We start from the raw sequence: 25384 nt of genomic DNA on the forward strand, positions 1-25384 counted from the left end.
CATCAGGGCGTGAATTAACGACCTCTCATGCTGCATGGAAATCTATAAGGGGCTATATGTGGTTTTGCAGAGAACAATTTTGCTCAGGATGTGTAATAATCGCTCTCACTGTCTCGTCGCCCTCCAGGTCCCTTTGGAGAGCGTTACAGTAACGCTGCGCCTCTGAATCTTTTATGAGCGAGGCCTGAGAGGCTGCAAAAGCTTTTTTGCTCCCAACAAAGCAGACCTGGGCGTTGGGCAGCACCGGGAGGGTTGGCTTTGCCTCTGCTGCCGGTGGGTCCTGCCGAGGAGGCTCGGGAGCTGCTCGCGGGAAGCCGGGGCTCTCTGCAACTGATTTGTGTGTGTGCGTGCGTGTGTGTTGTGGTTTGCCAACAGCCTCTCTAGGCTGCAATAAAATTTCATGATTAGCAACCTAAAAGCTTCCCTTCCCCCCCCTCTCTCCCTCCCTCCCTCCCTCCCCAGCTCCTGGTTGGGAAGAGTAGCGACGGTCCCAGAAAGGCATTAAATCCCTCCTCACACCCTTCTCCTATTGCTCTCGTCCACCGTAGCTGAAAGCTGTGTCCAAACACCATGCTCCAAGCACAGGCAACGAGAGGAACCTCGCTGTGATCCCCAGGGATCCAGCAAAGGGACTGGGGGAGCCCCAGGGACAGCTACAGCAGCTCAGGGACACCCACCCTCTCCCTGGGGCTGAGCGATGCCCCAAGCACCAGAGCAGGGACCATCAGCTGGGGGCTGGCAAGGGACACGGGGTCCAGGACCTGCTTAAATCTCTTCAGCACCCTGAAATGGAGCAAGATGCACCCTGCGAAGGAGAATGAACAAGAACAAGCAGGGCAGGGGACTGGGGGGCAAACCAAAGCCTTCCAAGGGGTTGAGCAGCCCCACAGCCCCCGAGCAGGGCAGGGAGCAGCACCCCGGGGAGCCCGGCGCATCCCTCCGGGATCTCCCCCCCTCCCCCTGGAATGGTTACAGATTTCACAAGGTTATCGAATGGCATCACTGAAATTAGTTCACAGTTGTCTCCTGACGCACCAGCAGTAAAAACGAACCCAAATTACAGGAGGCTGATAGTTCCTTTTCTGTGTCACAGGCGCTATTAAAAGCTCGCTCGCACAAAGCACCAGGGAGAGCTGCGGCAGCGTCAAGCTGTTCCTGCAGCTATTAGGAGCTGGGTATAATCCACACTGCACACATGTTCGGGGCTGCTCTGGCTAAGAACGCCGGCGGGGATGCAGCCTGGGGCCGGACAGGTCCCTTTTTGGGGACACAGACGGGGCAGTGGCAGAAGGGAGCCCTGGGCATCGTACCCTGCCGCGCGCCGCAGCCGGCGGGGTGGCCAAACACAGACCCAAGTTTGGCCCAAGTCTGTGTGACAGAGCCCACCAGGTCCTGGATGGAGGGATGGACGTAGGGATGGACAGAGGGACGGAGCGTGGGGGAAAGGCCACTCTTACATAAGCAGTTTGAATCAGGTCTTTGTTACCCGATATTGCACAACGCCAGAGAAAGAAAATGAAGCAGCAACGATCGAGTGAGGAGCTGAAAAATATTACAAAATCTTAATCCACCCCATGAGACCCTCTAGGGTGCTTTCAAATTCAGAGAGAAATTGCCTAATTAGTTTTTTTTTTTTTTTTCATTTTTTTTCCCCCCCCACTTTTTTTTTTTTTTTTTTAAATGGATAATTGCCTTCCTGAGCTTTCACAGGCAGCTTAGCAACCTTTTAACATCCTCGCACACGCTGCACGGAGAGGCAGAACGCTTCTGAAAGGGGTTTTATACCTCTCCCAAAGAGCTGCTGACAGTAAACCTCCAGCAACCCAGGCAGGGGCTGTAATGGGCACTTGGGTGTCGTTAGTAAAAACACTGCTCAGAGCTCGCTGGTCAATACGTGTTCACATAAAAGGGCAATGTTCTAATATTCATAATCCCCGGGCCCACAGGGCAGGGTTTTAATGAAAGTCTGTACAGTTCTGGTCTCTGCAACATCAAAGAGACCAATAAAACTCCTCTCACATGCTGACAGGCACAAGTCAGGAGGGGAAGGCAGGGGTGGGAAAAGGCCCCATGCAGCCCCCGGCTTCTCCTCGGCCAACCAAGCTCCAGGAGTGGGGCTGGGGCTGAGCACCCACTGCCAGCCCCCCGGGAGAAGCCGTGGGATTCCACAGCACCCTGTGAGGAACAGGGAGCAGGAGAGCACCGAGGTGACACGAGGCAGCCCCTGGGGTGGCAGGATGCAGCTGCTCCGGGGTTTTCCAGGCTCCCTCCTCTGCAAAACAAGCCGGGTGAGGATGAGGGGGGAGGAAGAAGGGCACCATTTACTGCCTCTCATTGCTAGTCAAGCCAACATCCTGCAGAGGCACAGGGAGGCACGGATCCAAGGCTCACAGCAGCAGCTCTCCCGGCTGCCCTGCGAGGTCCTTGTCCCCAGGGATGGAGCCCCCAGGTTGGGCTCTGCTCCCCAGGGCAGAGCCAGCAGCCCCCCTGCCATCAGAGGGATGGTGCTGGGCAGCTGAGCACTCCCCGGGAGCTCCTCCCTGGGAGGTTCATGAACAGAGAGCACTAAACCCGCCTCCCTCTCCTGTAGGATTATTAAATCCAGCAGCAAGAGGGGACGATGCTGCTGAGTATGGAGCCAGCAGGGTGACTGAGCAGGGTTGGATGCTCCGACCCCAGCTCGCATGGAGAAGGAGAGAAGAGATTCAGCAGCCTCCAGAGGACCCCATCTTTTATGGGACTGGGTTTTCACTTTCCCAGTCCCAAGAACACATGTCATGAGCAGCTCCTCCTGAACCCAGCAGCTGTTCTTTGGCCACCACAACTCCAAAATTAACCAAGACAGAAGAATTCAATCGCATCCCTCCTCCTTGCTCAGAGTTCCCGGGCATCCCGAGGAGGCACCTCGGGGGAACCCCAAGTGTGAAGGCATAAAAACCCCCCTGGCTGCCAGGGATGGAGCAAGCCAGGAGCAAACGTTATCGGTGGCAGCACGGGTGTCTCAGAGCCACTCCAAGCTGCTCAGCAGGAACGCAGCCAAGGAGCAGGGGGGAGGATAATCTCCAGAAGAGACAGCCCCTTGCTCGCTTCCGTTTCTCAGTCTCAGGGAGGATATTTCAAGGCCTCCCCAAAGCCAAACAACAACAACAACAACAAAAAGAAAGGCACGAGGAGCAGAAGCAAGGAAAAATAAAATAAAGAAACAGGACACAGGCAGGGATGAGGGGCAGCGGGGTCAGGAGACACCTGCCAGGCATGGCCTTGCACGGCGAGCCTGCAGCTGGGGCAGGGAGGGATCGGCCATAATTCCATCAACGGCCACAGTAAACAAATAATAAATAACAGGAGCCAGTAAACAAAGCTGAGGCATAATCACGGGCTTTGTCAGAGCTAAAACCCAATCCAAATTTATATCCTCGCCACCAAAAAAAAAAAGTCAGTGCCCATAAATTTCCATACCTCTGAGTGGGAATGAATGGCTCGTTCTTGGGAGCGCGGACAATGGGCTGGCAGGAGTGGTGAAAGCAGCCCTGTTTGGCCACTCACACCCTCCTACAGGTGGCCAGCACTCAGCTGTGCTCACAGAGCTGCATTTATCACCCCAAAGAGGGAGAGCTGGGAACCCCAGTCCCTGTGCCCTACCTCTCCTCTTCCTTCCCAAAAGAACAACTCCCACAAGCTACCACCAGGCTTGTGCAGAGGGCAAAGCCACTTTGGTTTTTTTTTAATGAGTCTCCAGGATACTGTGAAGATGCACAGAGCTGCCTGGAAATGACCCTTCTTCCACCACACTTCTAAAAATCCAAACCAAACCAAACCATTCTTTTTAAAGAGGTGGAGCTGGGAAGCACGACACATACCTGGGATTTTGAGTGAATCCTGGTCAATCCTGTTCTCCTCCCTGTCCAGGTGCTCCAAGCCCACCACTTCTGTCTTCCCTGGTGGGTCCTCTGTTGCAGACAAGGTGGTGTAGGTGCTGATAACCAGTATTCCCAGTCCAATCCACAGAATGATCTGCACAAGGGGCAGAGCTGCACTTAGCAGAGCCAAACCAATGGGACTGCCCTGCACAGCCTTCCCCACCCAAACAGGGGCTCCAAACCATCCAAAGCTCAGTGCAATTACATAGGTTCAATGAGAGGGAGATCAGAGAAGTTTAAGAGGTGAAAAGAAAAAAAAAAAAAGCAGTTTTTTTGGCTGAGGTTTGTACTTGGGATGTAGAGACATAGCAGTGAGAGTGTCAGTGCTGGAACCTACTGCAGAGGCAGCTCCTGTACCAGAAGTGGATGGGAGGTAAGGGTAGAAAAGTCCATATGGTAGACACAAGTCCAGCTGCAAAGACTCATTGCCTGGTATTTCCAGCAGCAAAACACAATGAAATCAGGTCTGGCTGAGAAGAGGGGTTCCTGACCTGTTTACAGCCTAGAAAGGTTTCCTGGGAGCTGTTTCAAAACTCTTGTTTTTTGAGAACAAGATGTCCACACACAGCTCCTGGTGGTCAGTGCTAAAGAACCTTGGAAGAAGTAACTCGTGGATTTCCAGAAAGCTGGGACTGAAGAGAATAAAAACAGCTCCAGAGAGATTCAGATCCTGCAGGACTTGTTCTCTTCCCCCAGAGTCCTCACCCTGCAGCATTTACATCCCAATTTACAGGAAGCAGAACAAAATAAAAGGATACTAGAGGAAGAGGTGCAGGGGAGCATTGCTGCAGCTGTTGGAGGCAGAAAACTGAAAATAAAGGGGAGAAGCAGCAAAATTGAAAGGAGAAGTTAAAACACAGGGTAAAAAGGAGAGATAATGCTTTCCTCTCCTCCATGCCAAGGGAGACTGCCCTGGAAAGAGGAGCAGGAGAGTGAGAGCCTAAAGCCCAGGAGATCCCCTCTCAGGAGATCTCCCCACAGACAGACAGACAGACAGACAGACAGAGAGACAGACTGACACCTTGGGAAGGCAAAGGTTGGCAGGATGTGAAGCAGCTCTGGACAAGGGGTGAGCAGCAAGGCCAGGGAGCAGAGGCCAGACCTTGGAGATGTTGCAAAGGAAACAGAAGTTCACCCGAGTGGGTGCACAGGGAGCAAAAAGGCTCCTTGCAACGGGAAGGATGCTCTGGAGCCTTCCAGAAACAACAGTGGAGAGGAAGAGCCCTTTTCCCCAAAGAGGAATCTATTCTGATGCCACAGGAACCAGGAGCAACACGGGAGAGAGGGGAAATGGCTGCAAATGTGAAGTGTTTTAAAAGGATTTTTGTTGTTTCTTATCTTAATGGGAAGCACAGGGCCCGAGTGCCTGGGATTCAAACTGCTTTGATGGTTTCACTTTGGGAGCTGATCTGAGAGCTTCCCAGAGCAGCCACAGCAGGGCTGTGGGGACCAGCAGCTGTCCCTCACCTTCAGCCTCCCAGTCAGCCACCTCCTCCTCACCTGCCCCCCTCAGCAACTGACAACCAGAATGAAGTAGTCCACACTTTTGCTTCCTTCCATGGAGATAGTTATGGCATGGCAAACCAGGCAGCTTGTGCTCAAGGGACCACCGAGGCTCATCTGGCAATCAAAAGAAGAGGAACGTGGGGTGGCAAGGCTGAAGAAACCAAACACAGGCAGGGAGCCACCTGCCCCCAAACGTCCACCTGAAGAGCTGAGCACTGGGATTGTTCTCAGCCAGCGTGTGGTCCTGCAGGAGGAATCTCCTCCACACCTCTGAGAAGCAAACCCCCTGAGGGCTGTCACCCTTCCCCAGGAGCACCTCTCAGTGTAGATGTGGCCAGAGGACGTGCAAACCCCTCCACCAGGCAGGCCAGCAAAGCCAAGAGCCTGTCTCCTGAGAGGAGCACTCTGAGCACGGACAGGAATTGAGGAGAGGAAGTTTATGGGGCCATTTCCTCTGCTTGGTCGCTTTCCCTCGGCCCTCCTTCCTCCCAGAAGGTAACTCGAACTTTGTACAGAGGTGTCATTAGCTCAGATCATCTCCTCTAACCACGCCTGGGCCATCAGCGGGAAGCAAAAGCAAAAAAAAAAGAAACAAAAAAACACACAAAAAAACAACCAACTGCATTTGTGTGGAGTGACGGCATCCTCCAAACCACGCTGCACTGGACAGGGAGCACTCGGAGGGACAGAGTCATGGTGAAGGAATGCAGAGCCCCGGTCACCCCCAGAATGGTCACCATGGGGCTGCTCTGCTGGCTGGGACAGAGAGGCTGTGTTTGGAGGGCTGAGCTGGCAGTGGAGGTGTGCTGGAGTGGTGGCCAGGGCAGGGCAGAGGGGAATCTCTTTTCCATCCGCACAGGAGTGAGACTGAGGAGTCATTTCCTGACCTGGAGCAGCCTCTCCAGCTCCTCTTCCCCAACTGGGACAACAGCAAGGCTGGTCTCCCTAGGAGGGGCCTCTAGGACAGGCTTGTGTCAACACTGGGAAGCCAACACCTTCCTGTTAGAAGTTAAACACTCTGTTTACAGACCTCAACCTGACCTTCGGCAGCACTCTGCCAAACCCCGCTCCGTCCCCTGGCTCTGGGGGGCAGCAGGACCCGGACTGCACCTTGACAGGAACACACCTTGTGCTTAACCAAAGCCAGGGGACACTCTCCTTGGGTCCCTCAGCACTGCACGCCTGACTTCAGGCTTTGTAACTGCTCTGCTACCCAATTATCTCTCCAACACAACAAGTCTTTCAACCCAGCCACCCCCCCAGCCTGGCCTGAGCTGTGTCCCCAGCCCTGGTCAGCTGCAAGAATTAACAACTCTCTGGCAGAGGTTGCTGCTGCTCTTTGTTGGCCAGCAAGCAGCTGGGACAGCCCATATTCCTCCCACTGGAACCCTCTGCACCACTTGAATTCATAGCCCCAGCAACATCTCCCCTGCTGGTAACTCTCAGCTTCCCATCTCACCAGCCCTGACATGGGACTTTGCTGGACACCAGAGGTGGCCCAATAAAAGCAGCCAAGTTCTCAGCAGCAGCACCACAAGAGCAGAGATAATTCCAGCAAGAATAAGGTGTTGAGAAGGTCTGTGGCTTTAGAAGGAAGCTAAGGATGATGGAGGGAGGGAGAACATACACGTACATTGTTCAACCAGGGGAAAGCAGGGATGGGGATGCCCAGGGCTGGCTCCTTCTCCCCCCTGACTGCCAGGAGAAGGTTTTAATGGAGTGGAGCACCCTGATCAAAGCAAGCAGGAATGCTGGAGGAGACCAAAGACAGAGCTTCAGGGAAAGAATAAATGAGACTTTGCAGAGGACCTGGAGGAACAAGGAGAGGGTGGGCCCAGAACTGGGGAGGTGCTCTGCAGCCCAGTGTGTTCCTGAAGGCAGGTGTGCCCTCACTGCAGCACTTCAGAGCATCAGTCAAAGCAAGTATGCAACCCTGACAGGCAATGGATCACTCAAGAGAAGGCTGAACAGCTTGTTACCAGCCTCTTGAAATGCCAGGGTAACCTGAGGGCTGATGCTAGAGATAAACCCTTATTCCTTTGTGGGGATTTCTGCAGGATAAAACATCTCCACCAGCCTTGTGACCAGTGCTTGGGGTCAAGTATTGTGTGGGCCCCAGTGTTCGACCCAGGGCAGCTGACAGTCGCCTCTGGGCAGGCAGTCTGAGAGCTCAGCACATCCTCAGTGCAGTTTCAAGGCACTGCAGAGAAACATTCTGGCTGGGCTGGAACAGAAAGCAATTCTTGAAAGTGCTCTTTGTTTCCCTGAAAAAATCCAGGCTGGCATTCAGACTGCTGCTTGGGGTTTCACTCAAAGAAGTTAGGAGCAAAGTGTCAGAATTCAGAGGGAAAGCTGGAAAGTTGGATTATTTCCTTGTGTCAGAGAAAGCGTGGGGAGAGAAAAAAAAAATACATCCCGCTTAAAAACTGCCATGTACATTTGCAAACCCACAAGTCATTAAACACAGAAAAAGCCATTAGTTCCATAGGACCCACAAAAATGTCCTGCTCTGCCCCTGCTGACTCTGCAGTTTGCCAAAAACCTTCCCAGCCCAGCACTGTCGCGACTGGCAATGCTGGGGCAGAGGCCTGCTAAAAGGCAGTGGGTGAAGTTATTCTTAGAACAAACCAAAACCTGTTAATTTCAGCCCCCCAAAAGCAGAGTATTTGCAGAAGCACAGACCCAGCCCAGCAAAGAGCCACTGTGTTTCAGTCCCTGAGGAGCTGAGTTCAAACGGGAGCAAAAGGAAAAGCTCAGCTTCTAACAGCCTCCGGACGACCCCGGACTTTCAGAAATCAATTCCTGCAGCAACACCTCTATGTGTGTGTTCCTTTTTTTAGTATTATTTTGGTTGAAACCAGAAAGCTGAGGGTCAGCAGCAAGAGCTGCATTGCTGAGAGCTTATGTTTGTTTTATCCAGCCCGGGTGGGTCAGGATGGAAGGCCTGGGGAGGTTTACAGCCTGCCTGGATTTCTCCCTCTGCAGATACAGAACCTGAAGCCCACCAGAAGCATTTAATGCATGAAATGAATCCTTGGCTTGCTGCTGGAGACACAAAACCAGACAGTGTTCCAGCACAGGACAGGGCAGCACCTCCTCTGCCTATGTACCCATAAGTGATGCTGCTCAGAGCACCCGACCAGAACGGCTCCCACCTGTACTGGGCAGACTGGAGGGGGAGGCTGGAGGAGGTGCTGAGCAGTTTCTCTGCTTCAGCCTAATTAACTCTGTTCCCAGGCTCTGCAGAGGGCTCAGGGAGACATCAAGCAGCATCAGCACTGACCTGTGAACAGAGTGCATTCTTGTGGATCTTCTTGTAAATAAGAGCTGGGCAGATAAAGCAGATGAGGCTTCCCATCGTGGCACCAGTCAGGCCCAGGACTGTTTCCACTGGCGAAGAAGAAGAGGAGACATCACCAAAGGTCCATTCCAGGAGAGCCAGAGCAGCAGCACGGGTGGCTGCTGAGCCCCTGGGGTGCAAGCCCGGCCATCCCACCCAGAAAAACAAATAACTGAGGCCAGAGAACACAGCCAAGCCACCAGCCCTGGCCCCCAACTCCTCACTCACCGTTTGGGATCATGATGCCTCCTACCATGGTTCCAAACACCACAGCCAGTGTCAGGGCTTTGAAGCGAAGCGGGGGCATGTAGCCCCCTGCAGCAAAGGTGCCATCTTTTTGCTGGAAGAGGAAGGGCAGGAGGAGGAGTTTAGCTCCAGCATCACAACCCCACAGCTCCTAAGCAGTTACCCCAGCAGGCTCCAGCACCTTAGCACCTTCAGCACCTCCACGCCACGGAGGTGAATGCTGGGGGGTCAGTTAGATGTGGCTGGGCAGGTTTCATATGCATTAGAACCCCTAAAACAAGAGTGAGGAAGGGCACAGAGCCAAATCTGCTGTTTGCCTCCTCTCCAGAGATGCAGCTGCATGCCAGCCCCCAAGCAGAGCTGCAGCCCCCCAGACTCAGTGAGCAACACCAAGGGCTTGAGACAGAGGAAGGTGACAGGGGAAGAGCTCTGGTTTTGCTGTGGCAAGGTGTCCCCAAGGCCTGCAGGAACAGGGCTGCTCCCACCGTGCCACAACACTTGCACTGGCTCCTCCAGCTTGATGAGAGAGAGCAGGATGGGTGCTGCAGGGGAGGTGCTGGCCATGGAGGGGTTCCAGCTGCCCTCCATTTCCCGCCCCATCCTCACCCTCCGAGCAGGAGATGTGGAAAGCTGAGGACCCGGCAGACCCACAGGCCCTGGAGAGCCAGCGGGTGCCTGCACAGATGGGAGAAGAAAGCAGAGAAAGGGTCAGAGCCCAAAGAGCAACGAGCAGAGCCCAGGGGGGATCCAAGCCCCTCCCAAGTGTTTCCAGTGCTAACTCCTCCGCACCCGCCGGCTGTCACCCATCATCTTCCCCCATCCTCGGGCCCTCCCGACGTGAGAAAAGAGCCGAGGGCTTCTCACAGGCAGAAGTGGCAGGATTTAGAGCTATAAATTGCTCAAGTTTTATTTCCTGCCCTAAGAGGTTTCTATTTATGCAGATACACAAAGGCCTCAGAACATTCCCACAATCTCTTACTGTTATTTACTGAATACCATCGGCATGCTCAGGGCTGTACAATACACAGAGGAGAACACGCTACTGCCACAAGGGACTTACAGTCTAAGTCAGACAGAACAACTACAGTCACAAAGGCTGCCTGAAGATCTGACCCTGGGAAAGGTGAACATGGGGGACAGGGCCGTGTCCCATCGCCTGCTTCTGTGCCAGACCAGCACCCAACAGCCAGGGCAGGCCCTGGAGAAAGGGGACAGCTGAACCTTGAGGGGAGAAGGCTGCTCAGGGAGGTACTGACAGAGGTGTAAGGATGAGAATAATAATAAAAGAGCAGAAATGAGCAGGCACAGAGAGAAGCAAGAAGAAATGAGGCTGGGCTGGGCTCTGAGTCCAGGAACAGAAGCTTGAGCTAAATGCAAAGCAAGATCGAGTTGGCCAGCAAAAGGATGCCAGCTGGAGCAGCAGGAAGTAAGGAGGCTCCTCTGTTTCCAAAGGCACATTTCTCCCTCTTTCCAAGGGGGAGGGGGAACAGTCTCAGCTCTGAACTGTGCCACACTTCTGCATCAGAGCCGAAATTCCCAGTGGAGCAGGGAAGGAGCAGCCAGGGACTGGGGAGAGAGCAGAGCAACCCCGGGCTGGAGGCTCACAGCTCCAGCACTTCTACCCACTAAACCCCTCTGCAGAGAGGACAAGAACCTCCAAGTGCTAGAGATTAACCCTTCAGCAGAGCAGGAAGGGCCTCTTGCAGCATCCTTCCCACACACTCATGATTTCACTGCAGGAGGTTTGTCCCTCTGGACAGTGAGTACCTCCCACAGGTTGGAAACATGGAGTTGTCAACAGCATCTCCAAGGACCAAGGCACTTTTGTAGCCCAGGTTGGCAGCCAGCAGCAGAAACCAAGGAATCAGAGTAGCCCCTCACAGAGCAGGTTTCAGAGGTGCACACCAAGGCAGCCTGGCCAGACATGAGGATCTTACCTGCTGCTCAAAGAGAAGGGTGTTCAGTGCCTGTCTGCACGGGAGGATCATCATGGGAAACCCCACAGCTACTGACATCATGAACCCCACTCGAATCATCTCCGTCACCAGGTTGGAGGGGAAGTTCATCAGGACATTCCCAGCTATGGCTTCTGTGTAGCTCACGTAGCCAAAGAAGCCCACCTGTCCCAGAGGAGGAGAGAGCAGAGGGGTTTGACTCCAAAGCACACTCTTATCTGTTCTTTACAAGAAGCTGGAGCTCAGGGACCTCCTGTGAGACAGGACCAATGTGGGGCCACCTCCTCAAAAGCAATCCACCAGCAGCAGCACCCCAAAAGCTGAGACAGGTGGTTAAGGAACAGTGGGGCTTCCCCAACAGCAGAGGGAAGTTTCTCACCAAATGCAGAGGGGTTCATGGAGGACACTGCACCAAGGAAACACTGCCCCTGCCACTGAGCAGGGACACTCTGCTTGCTGCCAGGCCCATGGAGCAGCCACTCTGAGGAAGGGGCTGTAAGGATTCACAGCCACAGCCTCCTCAGAAATTATTAACTTGGTTTTACTAACTGGTGCTTTATGAAGCCTAACTTCCTTCACATCTTTTCAATTGCAACGGGCTGGGAGGTGGTCTCCTAAACTCTGGACAGCATCTCCAGCTCAGGCTGGGCCCTGAAGGCAGAGAGCAGCCTGGATGAACTGGGTCTCCACTCTGCCTCCACCCAACGTGGTGACATGCTGAAAATCTGGACTCTCCGAATGCCTCCTGTGCTGCTGGGTTCATCATCTCCCATCTAATTCTGCTTTCAGCAAAACTACTTATCTTCCAGAATAAATACAGATAAGCAGGAACCAGCCCCAACTGAAGACAAATCCTCCCCCTGTTGCCCCTGCAGAACATGACCTCTGGCAAGGAAGGAGAAGGGGAGGTTTCTTACCATAATGTAAAAGGTGGTGACCACGTTTAGGGAAGAAGCAAATATGGAGCTCATGATTTTAACTGATGGCTCATCCAAGCTGTCATAGGTAGGCAAGACCTGACTGTAGAAAAGGGGAAATTATTAAGGAAATCTTCTGCAGAAAAAAAGACAGAGAAAAACCCAGCCCCAGCACATTCCCTGCCCCAGCCCAGCAGCAAAGACTCCCTGACACCTTCCCCCTACGGAGCATAAACACTCGCTGCTATTCCACAATTTATACTGCTAATGCCAAGAGATTTCAGAACACTCATAACTTTAAGTGTTGCAAAAATATTCCTGCTCTCCCCACCCCACCACGTGGAGCTGAACGTGTGATGTAAACATTTTGGTTCAAAAGTGTTGCAAAATGAATGACCGTTTGTTCCAGTGGAACACCAGTGGCAGGGGGCCAGGCAGCGCATCGCAGATTATTGTTCTTGGAGCTCTCTGGGCTGATAATTAAAGCAACGCCGTGTTTACGGAGTAAAAGCAGGAAGGAGGTTAGAGCATGGTGCTGTCTAACAGGAAAGTTAAACAAACACAACCAAACGCCTGTCAGCTTTCGGCGCTGCTGCTGGAGCTGGGTTGGTAGAGAGCCGGGAGTGCCAGTTCCACGGGATTTGGGGTATTTACTGACTTGGAAAGCAGCTGGAATGTAGGGTTTGACATCAGGTGCATATTTTAGCAACTCATTAACCTCTGGTGACTTTAATTCAAGCGGCTACATCCTGGCTTCATGTTACTGAAGCAACTCGCAGGAGAAGGGGGGGAGCATCCAGTGGGATGGGAAGGGGGTATCCCCAGCTCTGTCGGGCACAAAGCCATTAACAGAAAGTGTGTCAGGCTGAGGGCAAGCAGAAAAATCCTTAACCCTTAATCCCTGCACAAAGGAAGCTGAGCACACGGGCTGGCAGGAAACCCCCCAACATGCAGCCCCCTGACGGCCATTTTGAGATCAGCTTCCCCTGGGGGCTCTCCCTCCTGGATTCCTCCTCTGCTGGACTATCCAGCTGCATCCTGGACTTCAGCCCCATCAGGGGAACAGCCAAGCATCCAAGCCCAGGAAGGAAAGGAAGCAGAGAGGTGTGGGGTGGCACAGGGGGCCAGGCTTGCAGGAGCAACTGCCTCCTGCCATCACCTAACGGCACCAGTTTGGTCACAGTGGGTTTGGGGGAGCAGCATCGTGTCCCCAAATCCCCCAAACCACACCACTGGGCCCTCCTGACCATCGCCACCTCTCCAAGCAGAGCAAGAGGACACAAAGCATGCAAGAGGCAGCACGTCCTGACCTGGCCAGGGTTTATTTTTAAGCACAATAACAGCACTGAAGGGCAGCAAAGGATCAGGGACCCCTCCCCACCTGATGGGTTACACTGCACCTCACACAGGGAGCCAGCCCGTGGCTCCTCCTTAACAGGCAAGTCAGCACAGGCACTAAGAGCAGCCCTCAGCCATCTCCAGAAACGAGAGGATTTTCTCCTGGAAAGCTCCTCTGACTCCTCGTTAATCAAGAGGGTTCAGTGACGTGACCAGGTCAGGCCAGGCAGCTGCAGCAGAGGCATCCCGGAGCCCTCCTGCTCTCAGCTCCACACCAAACTTCCACACTACGTAACTGCAGAGCAGTGACCTACTTTGCAACTTGAGCAACAAGGGGAGAGCTTTCAAAGGAGCTCACAAGTAAAGCAGGGTGAAGTTTTGAAGCCAGAAAACCAGCACATTTATTTGCCCTTACTGTACACTGCATCCACCTGCTGAAGCAAAAGGATTTCTGCTCCACGTTAGAATTATTTCCTTTTTTTTTTTCAGAAGTGATTCAGCAGTTAGCAAAATTAAACCTCCCTTGCTGAGAGTAACATGCTCATTATAAAGATCAGCTGGGGACAGCCTATTGCCCTCAAGCTTGGAAAAAACACATAGCTGTAGGTTCAGCTTGTCCCAGAAGTGCTGCCATGGGGCCTGTATTTAGGGACACACACACTGCTCCAGCCCAGAGACTTCCCTGCACTTCCAAACTCCCAGAAAAACTGCACTGTGTGGCTACCATAAGGATAAAACAAAACAAAACAAAACCCCAACCAAAATTGGAATTTAAAAACTCTAAAATGTTAACAAGGTAAAACTGTAAAAGAATACAATTCCCTTTGCCAGTTGTAATGGAGACATTAAACAGCAAGACTGGAGCGTGTCCGGGTAGGAACCGAGCTGCCAAGAGAGCCGATAAGTGGAAAATGATGATTTGGATCTTGCATGTGGGTGTAAACACAGCAGTCTGAACAAATTTTATCTGTCACATTCATTTGCTGTTGGCACGCTACCCGTTTGCTAGAGCTACAGGGGGGGAAAGCCCGACTCTGCCAGCCTCCAAACAAGGATGGTCTTTTCCATGTCCACGTTTGGATTTACGCTGCTATTTCACGTCTGCTCCTCTCCTGGCCAGGCACGTGTTGCTCAATTGCCTGTTGGTGCAGAAGGTAAGGCTGATACCAACATGCAGGGAGCCTGGGTGGCTCTCACCCCACTCTGGGTGCTGACTGAAACCCCCACAGAAGGCAGGTAACTGCTCACATGTGGAAGACACTCCAAAGTCAATGACTGTGCGACCTGCCGAGTATCCTCGAAGAGATTTGGGGAAGCAGAGAGCAGCCAGGAGTGCACGCTGCCCTGGGGGGCCCTGTGGCAGCCCCACTGCCTTTCCTGGCATTAAATCATTAAATCATTCCCTTCCAGAAAGGGGGAAGTTCCTCTCTGCTGCAGCTGTACCAGAAGCAACGCGCGCTACCCGGAGGATCCGTTCGGCCCAAACGCTCTCGTGTTGCTCAGGCACAATGACTCCTGAGTGAAACACAACTCCCTCCCCCCACCTACGTAACAAAAGGGTCACAACTGAATGAGATGCTGTACTTCAGTGGGCTGTAAAATATTTTGATTAAAATAAAATAGGAAACCAGATGGTATCTATCCCTCGCGGATCCTTGTGACCCCCTGCCCTCAGGAAAACTCCCTGCACAGCACAGCTGCCAGCAGTGGGGAGGGAAGGTACTTACGACTGACAAGCAAAGGACATCCCAAAGATGGGGATGCAGCGGAAAATGCCCTCCCAGCGGGTGTAACTCACTCTCTGCAGCCACTGCCCACTGAACAGCCCGTGCTTGAAGGACGACAGCACGATCTGTGGCCAAGAGAAAGAGAAGGGGTTAAGATCCAACCCAAAAACAACTGCACGGCAGCAGTAATGCTGGGGCAAAAGGCAGTGTGTGGCAGCTCTGTGAGGAATGGCTTACCTACCGCAGCCCTGTCCCCATCAGTCAAATTCCCCAAGCTCCCCTCCCCACCCACACACTTTATTAAAGCTCCCAGCAACCTCCAAGGGCCCTTTGCCACCAAGGATCCTGGCGTGCATTGAGAGAGATCTCTGACATTGCCCCCCTTGTTTGATGCCATCAGACACCGTGGCATGCACCAGGGTGGAACAGTTTCCACCAACACGTTTAACTGGGAGAATTACTGTGCCCAGCAATTTTACACTTTTTTTTTTTTTTTTTTTCAAATCCAATCAGGAAGCAACATTTGCCTTGCAGAATCCTGTTCAGCAGGATAGAGAGAAAGGTTCCTAAAGCAGGAGGCCACCTGCACACTGCTGCTCCAGAGCCATTTAACAACATGGGTTCACCCAAGACAAAGATAAACTTGATGAAAAGAGGGGGAGTGGAGCAGTCAGCCAAGGGCAGGGGAGCTCTGCTGCCACTGCCAGGGAAACGGGCAGGCATTGGGTTGCACAGGAAACAGAAGGTAAATATGTCTGAATGCCTGTTTATAATATCGCCTGAATGGGGGTTTGCTAATCCCCAGAGATTATGTTTTAGCACAGCCAACTCTCATGAAATGTTGTGGTTTTCTTAAAGGCACAGCTCCTGGAACACGGCAGGTTTGTAAAACACTCATTTACAGTTCCAGCCCCCTCAGAGGCAAGCCCAAAGCATGACCCAGCACAACCTACTAAAAAAAAAAAAAAAAAAATGTGGAAAGCATTTCCACACCTCCCTTTTTCCTCCTTTTGTTTCAGCTCTTCCAGCCCTGAAATTTAGGAGAGACCGGATCAAATCACATGAGCATCCACAGGGTGAAACCCGGAGTCACTAAAGAGCAAGTAAAAGTCTCTCAGTCAGTGGGGTTTGGCCAAGGCAAACAGGGCCAGCCCTGGGTGACCCTCTGCTTGCCCTACTTAACCTGACTGCTCAGGAATCCATCCACCTCAGTGAAGAAAAACTTCTCTGGAAATATCACAGGACAAGTACACACCACGTACCGGGCGTAAGACTTTGCAAAGCTTTCAAACGCTCAAGAAACAGAAGTGCTGGTGCCTAACAAATAAAACCACTCTCAGCCTGAAAGACATCAAGCATCAGCTGCAGAAAAGCATGCAGAGCACACGCTCCAGTTCCTACCAAGAGCTGCCTTCCCCCCATGGATTAGAGGCATTGAGGTTTGCGAGGCAAAACGCTAACGCATGATGAAAGTCCTTCTGCTTCCAGGCACTCTTCCCAACATCTTCCATCCCTTGATGCAAAGTCCAGAGCCCTCAATTAGAAGACACCGACAAGCAGAGTAAACCACATGGTGATTTGTGGTTTATTATTTGTGCCAATATGGTCCCTAGCATGTCACCATCCCTGGAGGGGTTTCAAAGCCGTGGAGATGTGGTGCTGAGGGACATGGGTTAGTGGTGGCCTTGGCAGTGCTGGGGGAAGGGTTGGAGTGGATGATCTTAAAGGTCTTTTCCAACCAAAACAATTCCATGATTCTATGTGTAACAGCTCAGACCTTCTGGCCTACACCCTGACCCTCCCAACTCCACCAGCACTGGAGCCCCAGGCACCCAGGTCACTCATTATGCCCAGCATTAATTATCAGGAAGGGCAAATTAAACTTGAGACCTGCACCTGCAGGCTGTCCCAGCAGGAAAACTGTGTGAAAAGAACCAGAAAAGAGCATTGCCAATCGTGCTGATACTCACCACAAACATGAAGATGGTGTAAAAGATGAGAGCCATGGCACTGAAGGACTGTATGGAGGCCATCATGTTCCTCTGGAGGCTCAGGGGAAGGACAATGCACAGGGAGACAGCAAAGAGCAGGATGATCCGGAAACTGCCCGACACCTGGAAAAGGGACCTGCATAAAGGGCTAGAGCAGGGAGACTGAAAGCAAAGCAAAGCAACTCCCTGTTCTGCTCCATTTTTCCAGAGTGAGAAACAAGGCAAAGCCAGGGCAGGTTTCAAACGTGAAATTCTGCTTCTATATGGTTTTAAAGACTTGATGCTGAAAGCGTGCCACGTCTCTGGCTGGGTCTGTGATTAGCTCCTGCAGTCACTGGGTGCCACTGTTGCTCTGCACAGTGCATGACAGGTCCCTCCTGAAGAGGAATTATTGGGGGGGGGGATGTTTGAATGCTAATCCAGCACAAGCTATTTAGGTATTTTTCATGCAATTAAATAAAAACTGAATTTACTTGGGAGACAAGAGATTGAAGTCTTGGAAATTCTGATCCAGAAAATTAATCAAAACCTCACATTGGTATTTATTATAGCAGAACACTCTGAAATGCTTGGAAATATTTAATACCTAATTTGGCTGCAGCCACAGTGCATCTTTTTAACTTCACAGTCCCTTAATCAGAGCTTAGCAGCATCAGGAGGAGCAGATAACAGCCCCGCCAAAAATCCTCCCACGTGTCTATTTTGCTCACAGCTTTCCAGGAGGAGCAGCAAGAGCCTCCAGCCCACAAGGAGCAGGTCTTGGGCCAATCCAAAGCTCATCTCGTGGCTTTGTTGTACCTTAAAGAGGAGGCAGGCATGGAGTAACTTTGGCTACCAAACCAGCAAGGGACGGGACAAAAACTCCTCTTGAACCAGAGGGCTGCAAAGGGGGTGAGAGCCTGGGCAGAGGAACTGCCTGTCACAACCCACGTGGGGCAGGAATTAAGACAGGAAGCAGCATCTCCTCCAGGAATCTGCTCCAGCACTAACAGAGCCCGAGTTAAAAAGAATTCCTTTGCTGGAAGTGCATCTGATTGTTCACCACATGTCTGGGCTTCCAGGGTTTCCCAGAGCTCATGTGCACAGGGTGCCATCAAACCTCACCACAAGGTCACCCCACCCTGTGTGACCGGAGTGGGATGAACTTTGCTGGATCCCAGGCACACACAGAGAGCAGGCAGAATGAGGGACTGAGGTCTTCCTTGTGGATATGATCTGGTGGGGATTGATTTACCTGAAATCCAAGCAGTCGGGCAAAGAAGTTGGACCCCAAATCACCAATGACAACGTAGAAAGCGATGCAAGTGCCCAGCATCAGCCCAATCATGCTGCAAAAATCAACACAAGGGGCAGGTCAGGAGGTGAGAGCTCCTGGGCAGGTGTGACAGCAGCAGGCACGTTCCCAGAGGACTGGAGAGGACAAAGCTTTGTTACTGCTGGGAGGGAGCCTGCAGCACTGAAACCCCCCCCATGAGACATGGGCAGTGAGAACACTGCTAGGATTCATCTGCTGGGAGCAAGAGACATCCTACACCTACTGCAGACACTGCTGAAGGAGTGAGACACAGGTTTGGCACCAACAGGTCCTGAGGGCTACACCCCATGCACAGCCACAACAGCTGAAGGTCACTTAGGATCCTGCTGCTCTCCTGGAGGAACAGCCACAAGGGTTACACAGAAACAGCTAAAATGGGAGATTTAAAGCAACTTCAAATCCTGCACAGTGCCTCCCTCGTGTTCAGAGTCACTTCAGCTAAAGCCCAGCCTCTGACAAGACAGTCTGCTCTGCCACACTGGAGACAACCCCCAGAATCTGCTCAATTCACACACTTCTGGGAAAAACATTAAAAAGCAGCAGCAGCAGCAGCAAGAGGCTCTCACAGCCCCTACAGAAGGGGCCTGGTGTGACAGTCTTGATACCACATCAGCTCTCAAACTTCTCTCCTCAAAATGGAGAACAGTTCAATGAGAAGATCATCTCATGTGCTGCTTCTGCTCCCCTTCCTGACTGCACAGACCACTTTCCCTCCCAGTTCCAGTTCCACAGCATCCCTGTGGCAAGTACAGTGATCACTTGCATGGATAAGTGACATCTGAGCAATATTCTGGGTATTTGTAGTGTTCTGCAGCAAGTCTGCAGCTGGGAAGAGAGGGGGAACCAGCACCACTGGCTGGCCTGGGTTTGAGCCACCTCCAACAAAGTCTCTCCATTGGGAAAAGCCATAACAGGATCACAGAACTCTTCTGGTTGGAAAAGACCTTAAAGATCAACCAGTTCAACCATTAGCCCAACTCTACTGAATCCAGTGCTAAACCTGTCCCTCAGCACCACAGCTACACAGCTTCTAAACTCCTCCAGGAATGGGGATTCAGCCCCTTCCCCAGGAAGCCCGGGCCAGAGTTTAATGACCTTTTCACCGAAGAAGTTTCTTCTAATATCCAACCTAAACCTCCCTTGGCTGCGAGCAGGCAGGACCAGAGCAGCTAAAGGGTGGATCTGAGGTGCTGAATGCTCTCCCTCCCACTAACTCAGAGCAATCCTGGCAGAGATTTCTCCCCTGGAAAACAGCCACCAGCGACATGCCCAGGATTTCACAGCCGAGCAGGAGATGAGTTCACTCCTGACTCCTGTGCTCCTGCTGTCTGGGAAGCACTCCTGCCTGTGCTGGGGAACAGCAGAGACGTGCTGAAGGGGATCTCACTTACACTTTGTGCAGATTCTAGGTGGCAAGGAAGAGTTGTGGGTGCAGGGAAGGTGGGAGAGGGGTAGGAAAGGAGAACACAGCAAGGTCTGCAGAGCAGGGCTCCTCATTAAAGAAAACAAAACTATTCCAGCTTTAAACAAGCAGCAGATTACCTTGTTTCCACCAACATTTTTCCTGCTTTTCCATAGGCGTGAAATGCTGGAGTAAGAGAAAAAAAGAAAAAAAGTTGTAGTTAGTCAAAGAAAGGTCCAGAACGTGGCACGAGCATCCGTTCCACATTAAGCACCATGAGTGACACAGGGCGGTGCAGCAGGAACCCACCCGGGGGCTCTGGGGCTGTTTCCCTTGCTCACCCTCCCACTTTCTTTTTCAGCCATGCCCTCCACAAACTGAAAACCACATAAGACAGGAACAAAGATGAGGGAAAGATAGAAAGCAGGGGTGGATTATTTATTTTTTTTTTTCGGTTTGTTGTTAGGGTTTTTTTTTTCTCCCTCTATTTAAAAAAAAAAAAAAAAAAGTGGTGTGAAGTAGCAGTCACACATGGCAACCATTATGGGAAAGTCAGCACGGAAGAGAAAATATGCCTGTAGGAGATGCTGTGTGGCAAAAAGTTACTGCAGAGCAAAATTTCAGTCAAACTCATTTTTATTTTTATCTTCCCACTCGAACTGAGCTGCTGGATGGGAGAGCTGAGACAGTGCCCAGAACGTTTAATCCCCTACCCAGAATACCCAACGCTCACAACCCACACCAAAGGGCAGCTGCCAACAGACTCTTTCCCTTTTTTTTCCCCTCCCATACTTGGGTTGTAGCTAGAAAACGATCAAGAGTCTTTAAATCATTGTGTTTTTTCTTAAAAAGCCAAGAAAACTCTGCTGGTATTTTTAGCTCTGACTGGGCAGAATGGGAATTGAGCCCTCTGGTTCCAAGTGCAGACCACACTGTCCCATCCCATCAGCCCAACATGGAAACCACCGCCCTGGGTTCCCCTCTGGCTCCTCTCGAGGTACAGCACACATTCCTGCAGGCCACCAGAAAGCAAACTTCCCTCACTTCTGGAAGCATCTTCTGCTATTTTAAATATTAACTTACAAACTTGGATTTCTTTGGCCTCGGCTTGAGCTAAAAATTAAGGAAACAAGATGTTCTCCCACAGAACGAGGGGGGGGCGGGGGGAAATAACAAAAAAAGCATGTCAGGAAAATAAACCAGAGCTGGGATGTGGGGTAGCACTGAAAATAGACGATGGCTGAGTGACAGAGAGGGGGGAACAGCCGGGACTGCCTGCCCTGCTCCAGCCCTCACCTCGCCTGGGAACTCAAAAAGATGAGAAGGAGGCAAAAAGGAGAGAGAAAAATGTTCCTCCTGAAAACCAGGTTGCTCCAGAGCCAACCTCCAGGAGCAGGGCTGCTGCAGGGCTCCTGGAGCTCCCCGCACACCACAGCGGGTGCCTCGGGTGAGAGCTGTGGGTGCTGAGGAGCAGTCAGTCCCCTTGGCTGTCCTCAAGTCTTGAGACCAAGCATTCCGTGTCCCCATCCACGGATACCAGAAAAATGGGACCCTGTGTCTTCTCCAGAAGGAAGGGGAGGATGACTGCCAAATAAATCAAGCAGCCGAGCATCTTCAGAGTGGGATCTCCAGGTACCCAACGAGCTGGGCAGAGCTGAACCTGCCCATCAGTCAAAGCAGGTGTGGTCACAAGGACCACAGGGTCACAAGGAGGGACAGCCCATGGCCATGGCTTTTCTCTGCAGGGAGCAGAGCTAAAGCTGCTCCCAGGGCTGCTCCCCAGCACCCTGCAAAGACCCAGATCCCGGTGGCAGCAGAAGCCATGAACTCATCTCTCAGTTAACATCCATCTGGGACCTGCCTCCCTGTTCCCTTTCTGTCCACACACTCACCTCCCCTTCCACGCAGCACAGGGAGAAGCAAAATACTCTAACCCTCTAATCCCTTGGGGCACAGAGTGGTGCTGAGCACAGACACTGGGGCTCCCTGGATGGCTCCCAGCACTGCTCCGGAAGGCACTGCCTGCCTCCAGTTCATTTGCAAAACTTTCTGACGTCTTTCAGCCCTGCCAAAGCCTCCCACAGAATCAGCTGCAGGGGCTGCCAGGAACCCTCTCCACAGATGTACCCAGGCACAAGCCCACAGTGACAAAGGCTGCCTGTGTGGAGCTGCTCGACCTTGATCCATTCGGATGCTTCCAGGAGTGCTGCCTTTCCTCCCGGAGCTGTTCCCTCTCCCGGGGCAGGGACCTCCCTTTCAGCACCACTTTCTGCTTGCCAGGAGGCTCCAGCAGCATCACTGGCCCTCGGGGTGCTGCAGCCCCTTTGGGAGGATCCCTTCTTCTCAGGAGAGGTTCCAGTGCAGAGGGGTCTCGCTGTGCTGCCAGGGAGGCAGGAGTCAGGCTGGGGGCAGCAGGGACCAGGTGAGTGCTACCTGGGGGCTCCCCCTTCCCTCCCAGACCACAGAATTTCACCATCTTTTCCATCTCCAGCAGACAGAACTTGGCAGAAGCCAAAAGGTGCAGCCTGGCAGTGGCACCTCGGGAGCTCTGTGGGTGGAGGAAACTCCTCACCACGTCCTGCCAGCAAGCTGGGGCTGCCTCACCAAGGGCAATGCCAGCCAGCTCCCTCCTCCCGGGGAGGAATGGGGAAAAAACGAGTGAAAGACAACTTCTCCTGCTGTTCCACATGCCAAGGGCAAGGACTGGATCCCAACAACCTCCTGCTGCCCCCCAGGTCAGTTGGGATCAGCACAGAGGGGACAAACTGTGAAGCCAGGCTGGCTCTGCCAATGCCCTGCACAGGAACCACGCAGATGTTTTTATTTCCTTGGCCACTGGGAACCTGGCAGGCTGCTTCCTCCCTGCTCTGCTGTGTCCCTGCAGCCCCAGCTCTGTGCCAGGCTCACCACAGGCAGAACCCGATGTCCTCTGCAGCACACTGGGTGGGGAAGAGTTGGTGGCTTGTGTCCCCAGACCGATAATTGACACCAGGCACCTGCCAGCAGCTCCCAAAAACTTGGATTTTGATCAGTCAGCATTGCAACCCCTGCCCTGCAGAGTCCAAACAACTCTGCACCCATTCAGCTTTGCTGTCAGGAGCAGAATTAAACCCTCACGTGCCCCTGGGGAGGCAGAGGAAGGGCAAACGGTGCAGGCTGAGAACTGCATCAAGAACTTGTTCTGCCATTCCAACAGGATTGGTAGAAAAGTTGTAAATTAAGAGGTCAGAGTAAAACCACAGTTAAAAAAAAAAAGAAATAAAGAAATGAAAGGAAGAAATGAAGGAAAGAAATGAAGGAAAGAAATGAAGGAAAGAAATGAAGGAAAGAAATGAAGGAAAGAAATGAAGGAAAGAAATGAAGGAAAGAAATGAAGGAAAGAAATGAAGGAAAGAAATGAAGGAAAGAAATGAAGGAAAGAAATGAAGGAAGAAATGAAGGAAAGAAATGAAGGAAAGAAATGAAGGAGAAAGAAAGAAAGAAGAGAAAGAAAGAAGAAGAGAAAGAAGAGAAAGAAGAGAAAGAAGAGAAAGAAGAGAAAGAAGAGAAAGAAGAGAAAGAAGAGAAAGAAGAAGAAAGAAAGAAAAGAAAAGAAAGAAAGAAAAGAAGAAAAGAAAAGAAAAGAAAAGAAAAGAAAAGAAAGAAAAGAAAGAAAAGAAAAGAAAAGAAAAGAAAAGAAAAGAAAAGAAAAGAAAAGAAAAGAAAGAAAACCAACCCAACCCAGCCAAGCCCTGGAGCTGGGAGTTCTCACCGAGGCCGGGGTAGGTCCTGCGCTTGCTGAGGTTGGCAGATTTCACCAGGAACATGCAGGACTGATGAGTCATCCAAGAGCAGAAAACGAGGAGCAGAGCTCCCAGGACAATTCCACACTGGGAGGGGAGAAGGGACAAGCAGGAGATGAATGGCAGCTGCTCTGCAGGGCTCTGCTGTCCCCCAGCATCACCCCCAGGACCACCCCCCTGCAGCCCCAGCCACGCTCTGCCTGCTCAGGGAGCTTCCCCTTTCCCAGGAGCAGGAGGAAGGGGCTGCCCGAGCTCCATTTCACCTCCCCACAGCCCAGGGAGGAGGTGGAGCAGCTGCCTGTTCCCCACTGCTCCCAACTGCACCAGTTTAAACACCGAGGAGTGAACTGGGAGCAGCAGAACCTCCACACTCTCCCCTCCTGCACCCCCCCATGCTGGGCTGCAAACTCTGCTGCAAAGGGAGTAAATAAAAAGGATTTGCTAGCTTTAACTCAGGTGACCCAGCAATCGAGCAGCCCTGCTGTGTGTGCAGAGGGGGATGTTAAACACTGGAGGCTGTTCAAGCAGGTGACATTACACAGGCACAAGTGACAACAGATCTGAACCCAAACTGCTCCTTTTCCTCCTGTTTGTCACTCCAGTGTGCCTGGGGTGGAGAGGGTGAGCAGGGGCATGGCCAGACCAGCTTGAAACCACCTCCAGCCCAGCCTGTTCACCACATGGGTAAATCCTTAATAATTATTTACCTTTTCTACTCCCAAGAAAGGCAAAAGCCACACCTGGGGAGCTCAGCAAAAGGGAAACACGTCCTGTGGGACCCGAGCTGCCCCCTCTGCCTCCTCAGAGCCCATCCTCCACCAGCCAGCCCGCCTGCCCCTCTGCCCCCCCCAGGGCCCGGCTGCCGCGTTCCGGGGCTGACACGGCCCCAGGGACCCCTCAGGACTCTCAGCTGCGGGGGGAACCGGCAGCAGGCCCTCCCGGAGCCTCTCCCCTGCCCCAGCGCGGCGGACACACGGGCGGAACCTCCCGGGGTGAGACCGGCGGGGGTCGGGACCCCTCCAGCCGCTGCCGAGGGGCACCGGGGCAGCCCCCAGCACCTAGAAGAGCCCGGAGGGGGCTCCGTGGATGGGCGGGGCGCTCACCTGCCGGAAGCAGAAGGGGACGGTGAGGACGCTGACCCCCACGATGCTGTTCACCACGTTCATGATCAGGCCCCAGTTGGAGCCCGCTGCTGCCGCTGCTGCCATGGCGGCGGCGGAGGGGCCTCCTCCTCCTCCCCCCGGCCCGGGGCTTCCCCGCGGCCCAGGACCCGCTCTCAGCCGTCTCCGCCGCCCCCTCAGCCGCCCGCACCCTCCATGGACAACCGGGACCGGCCCCGCCGCCCCGGCACCGGCCACAGCGGCGCTTCCGGGTCCCGCTGCTCCGCTGGCGCTTCCGGGAAGGGGCGGAGGCTCCAGCAAGGGGCGGGGCTTAGAGGCGTCGGCGGGACGCTCCTGCCGGCCGGGAGGACCCAACTCGATGGTGATGGGAGGACTGGGGAGTCTGGACTGGTGGCCGTGGGGGCACATGGACAGCACACGCGTGCACATGTGTGCAGATACACGCGTGTGCGTGCCTCTGCATGTATGCACACACGCATGAGCATCCCTGCAGATGCCTGCACGCAAAGCCACGCATGCACACACGTTAACACGCATGGATGCGGTACCCGCACGTGGGAAGTGCCACGGCAGCAGCACCGGGGCTGCTTCCCCCACCGCAAACCTCCAGACAGCACAAACCCCGCGGTGCCACCGCCGTGAGGAGATGCCCGGCGGGCTGGGCACAGGGACAGCGGGGAAGTTCTGGGGACCCCACTGACCCCGTGTGACACGTGGGTCCTGCGGGATGGAACACGGCGGGACAGGGCCCCGTGGGTCTGTCAGAACAAGAGATGAGCAGAGGTTCGGGGAACCCCCCAAGAAGCCACCGGGACAGTGTGGAG

General features: G+C 53.1%; 1 protein-coding gene across 2 annotated transcripts in view; it reads right to left on the reverse strand.

The window, feature by feature from the left end:
• The window catches only part of SLC38A10 (solute carrier family 38 member 10), a 31773-nt gene extending 6934 nt beyond the window's left edge, over positions 1 to 24839 (reverse strand). The window contains exons 1-11 of one of the 2 annotated variants that reach the window (XM_030461665.1): positions 24543 to 24839; positions 23409 to 23526; positions 19798 to 19843; positions 18175 to 18268; positions 16920 to 17063; positions 14950 to 15074; positions 11885 to 11987; positions 10950 to 11132; positions 8995 to 9106; positions 8710 to 8816; positions 3861 to 4014 (exon numbers count right to left, since the gene is read on the reverse strand). In XM_030461665.1, the coding sequence (XP_030317525.1) occupies positions 3861 to 4014; positions 8710 to 8816; positions 8995 to 9106; positions 10950 to 11132; positions 11885 to 11987; positions 14950 to 15074; positions 16920 to 17063; positions 18175 to 18268; positions 19798 to 19843; positions 23409 to 23526; positions 24543 to 24647 (1291 nt within the window). In that variant the 5' untranslated portion in view covers positions 24648 to 24839. The remainder of the gene's footprint in view (positions 1 to 3860; positions 4015 to 8709; positions 8817 to 8994; positions 9107 to 10949; positions 11133 to 11884; positions 11988 to 14949; positions 15075 to 16919; positions 17064 to 18174; positions 18269 to 19797; positions 19844 to 23408; positions 23527 to 24542) is intronic. The other variant, XM_030461666.1, reaches the window with a different exon arrangement.
• Positions 24840 to 25384: the final 545 nt, after the last annotated feature.

Source organism: Calypte anna, chromosome 18 (genome assembly GCF_003957555.1).
Source record: "Calypte anna isolate BGI_N300 chromosome 18, bCalAnn1_v1.p, whole genome shotgun sequence".
Lineage (NCBI taxonomy): Eukaryota > Metazoa > Chordata > Aves > Apodiformes > Trochilidae > Calypte > Calypte anna.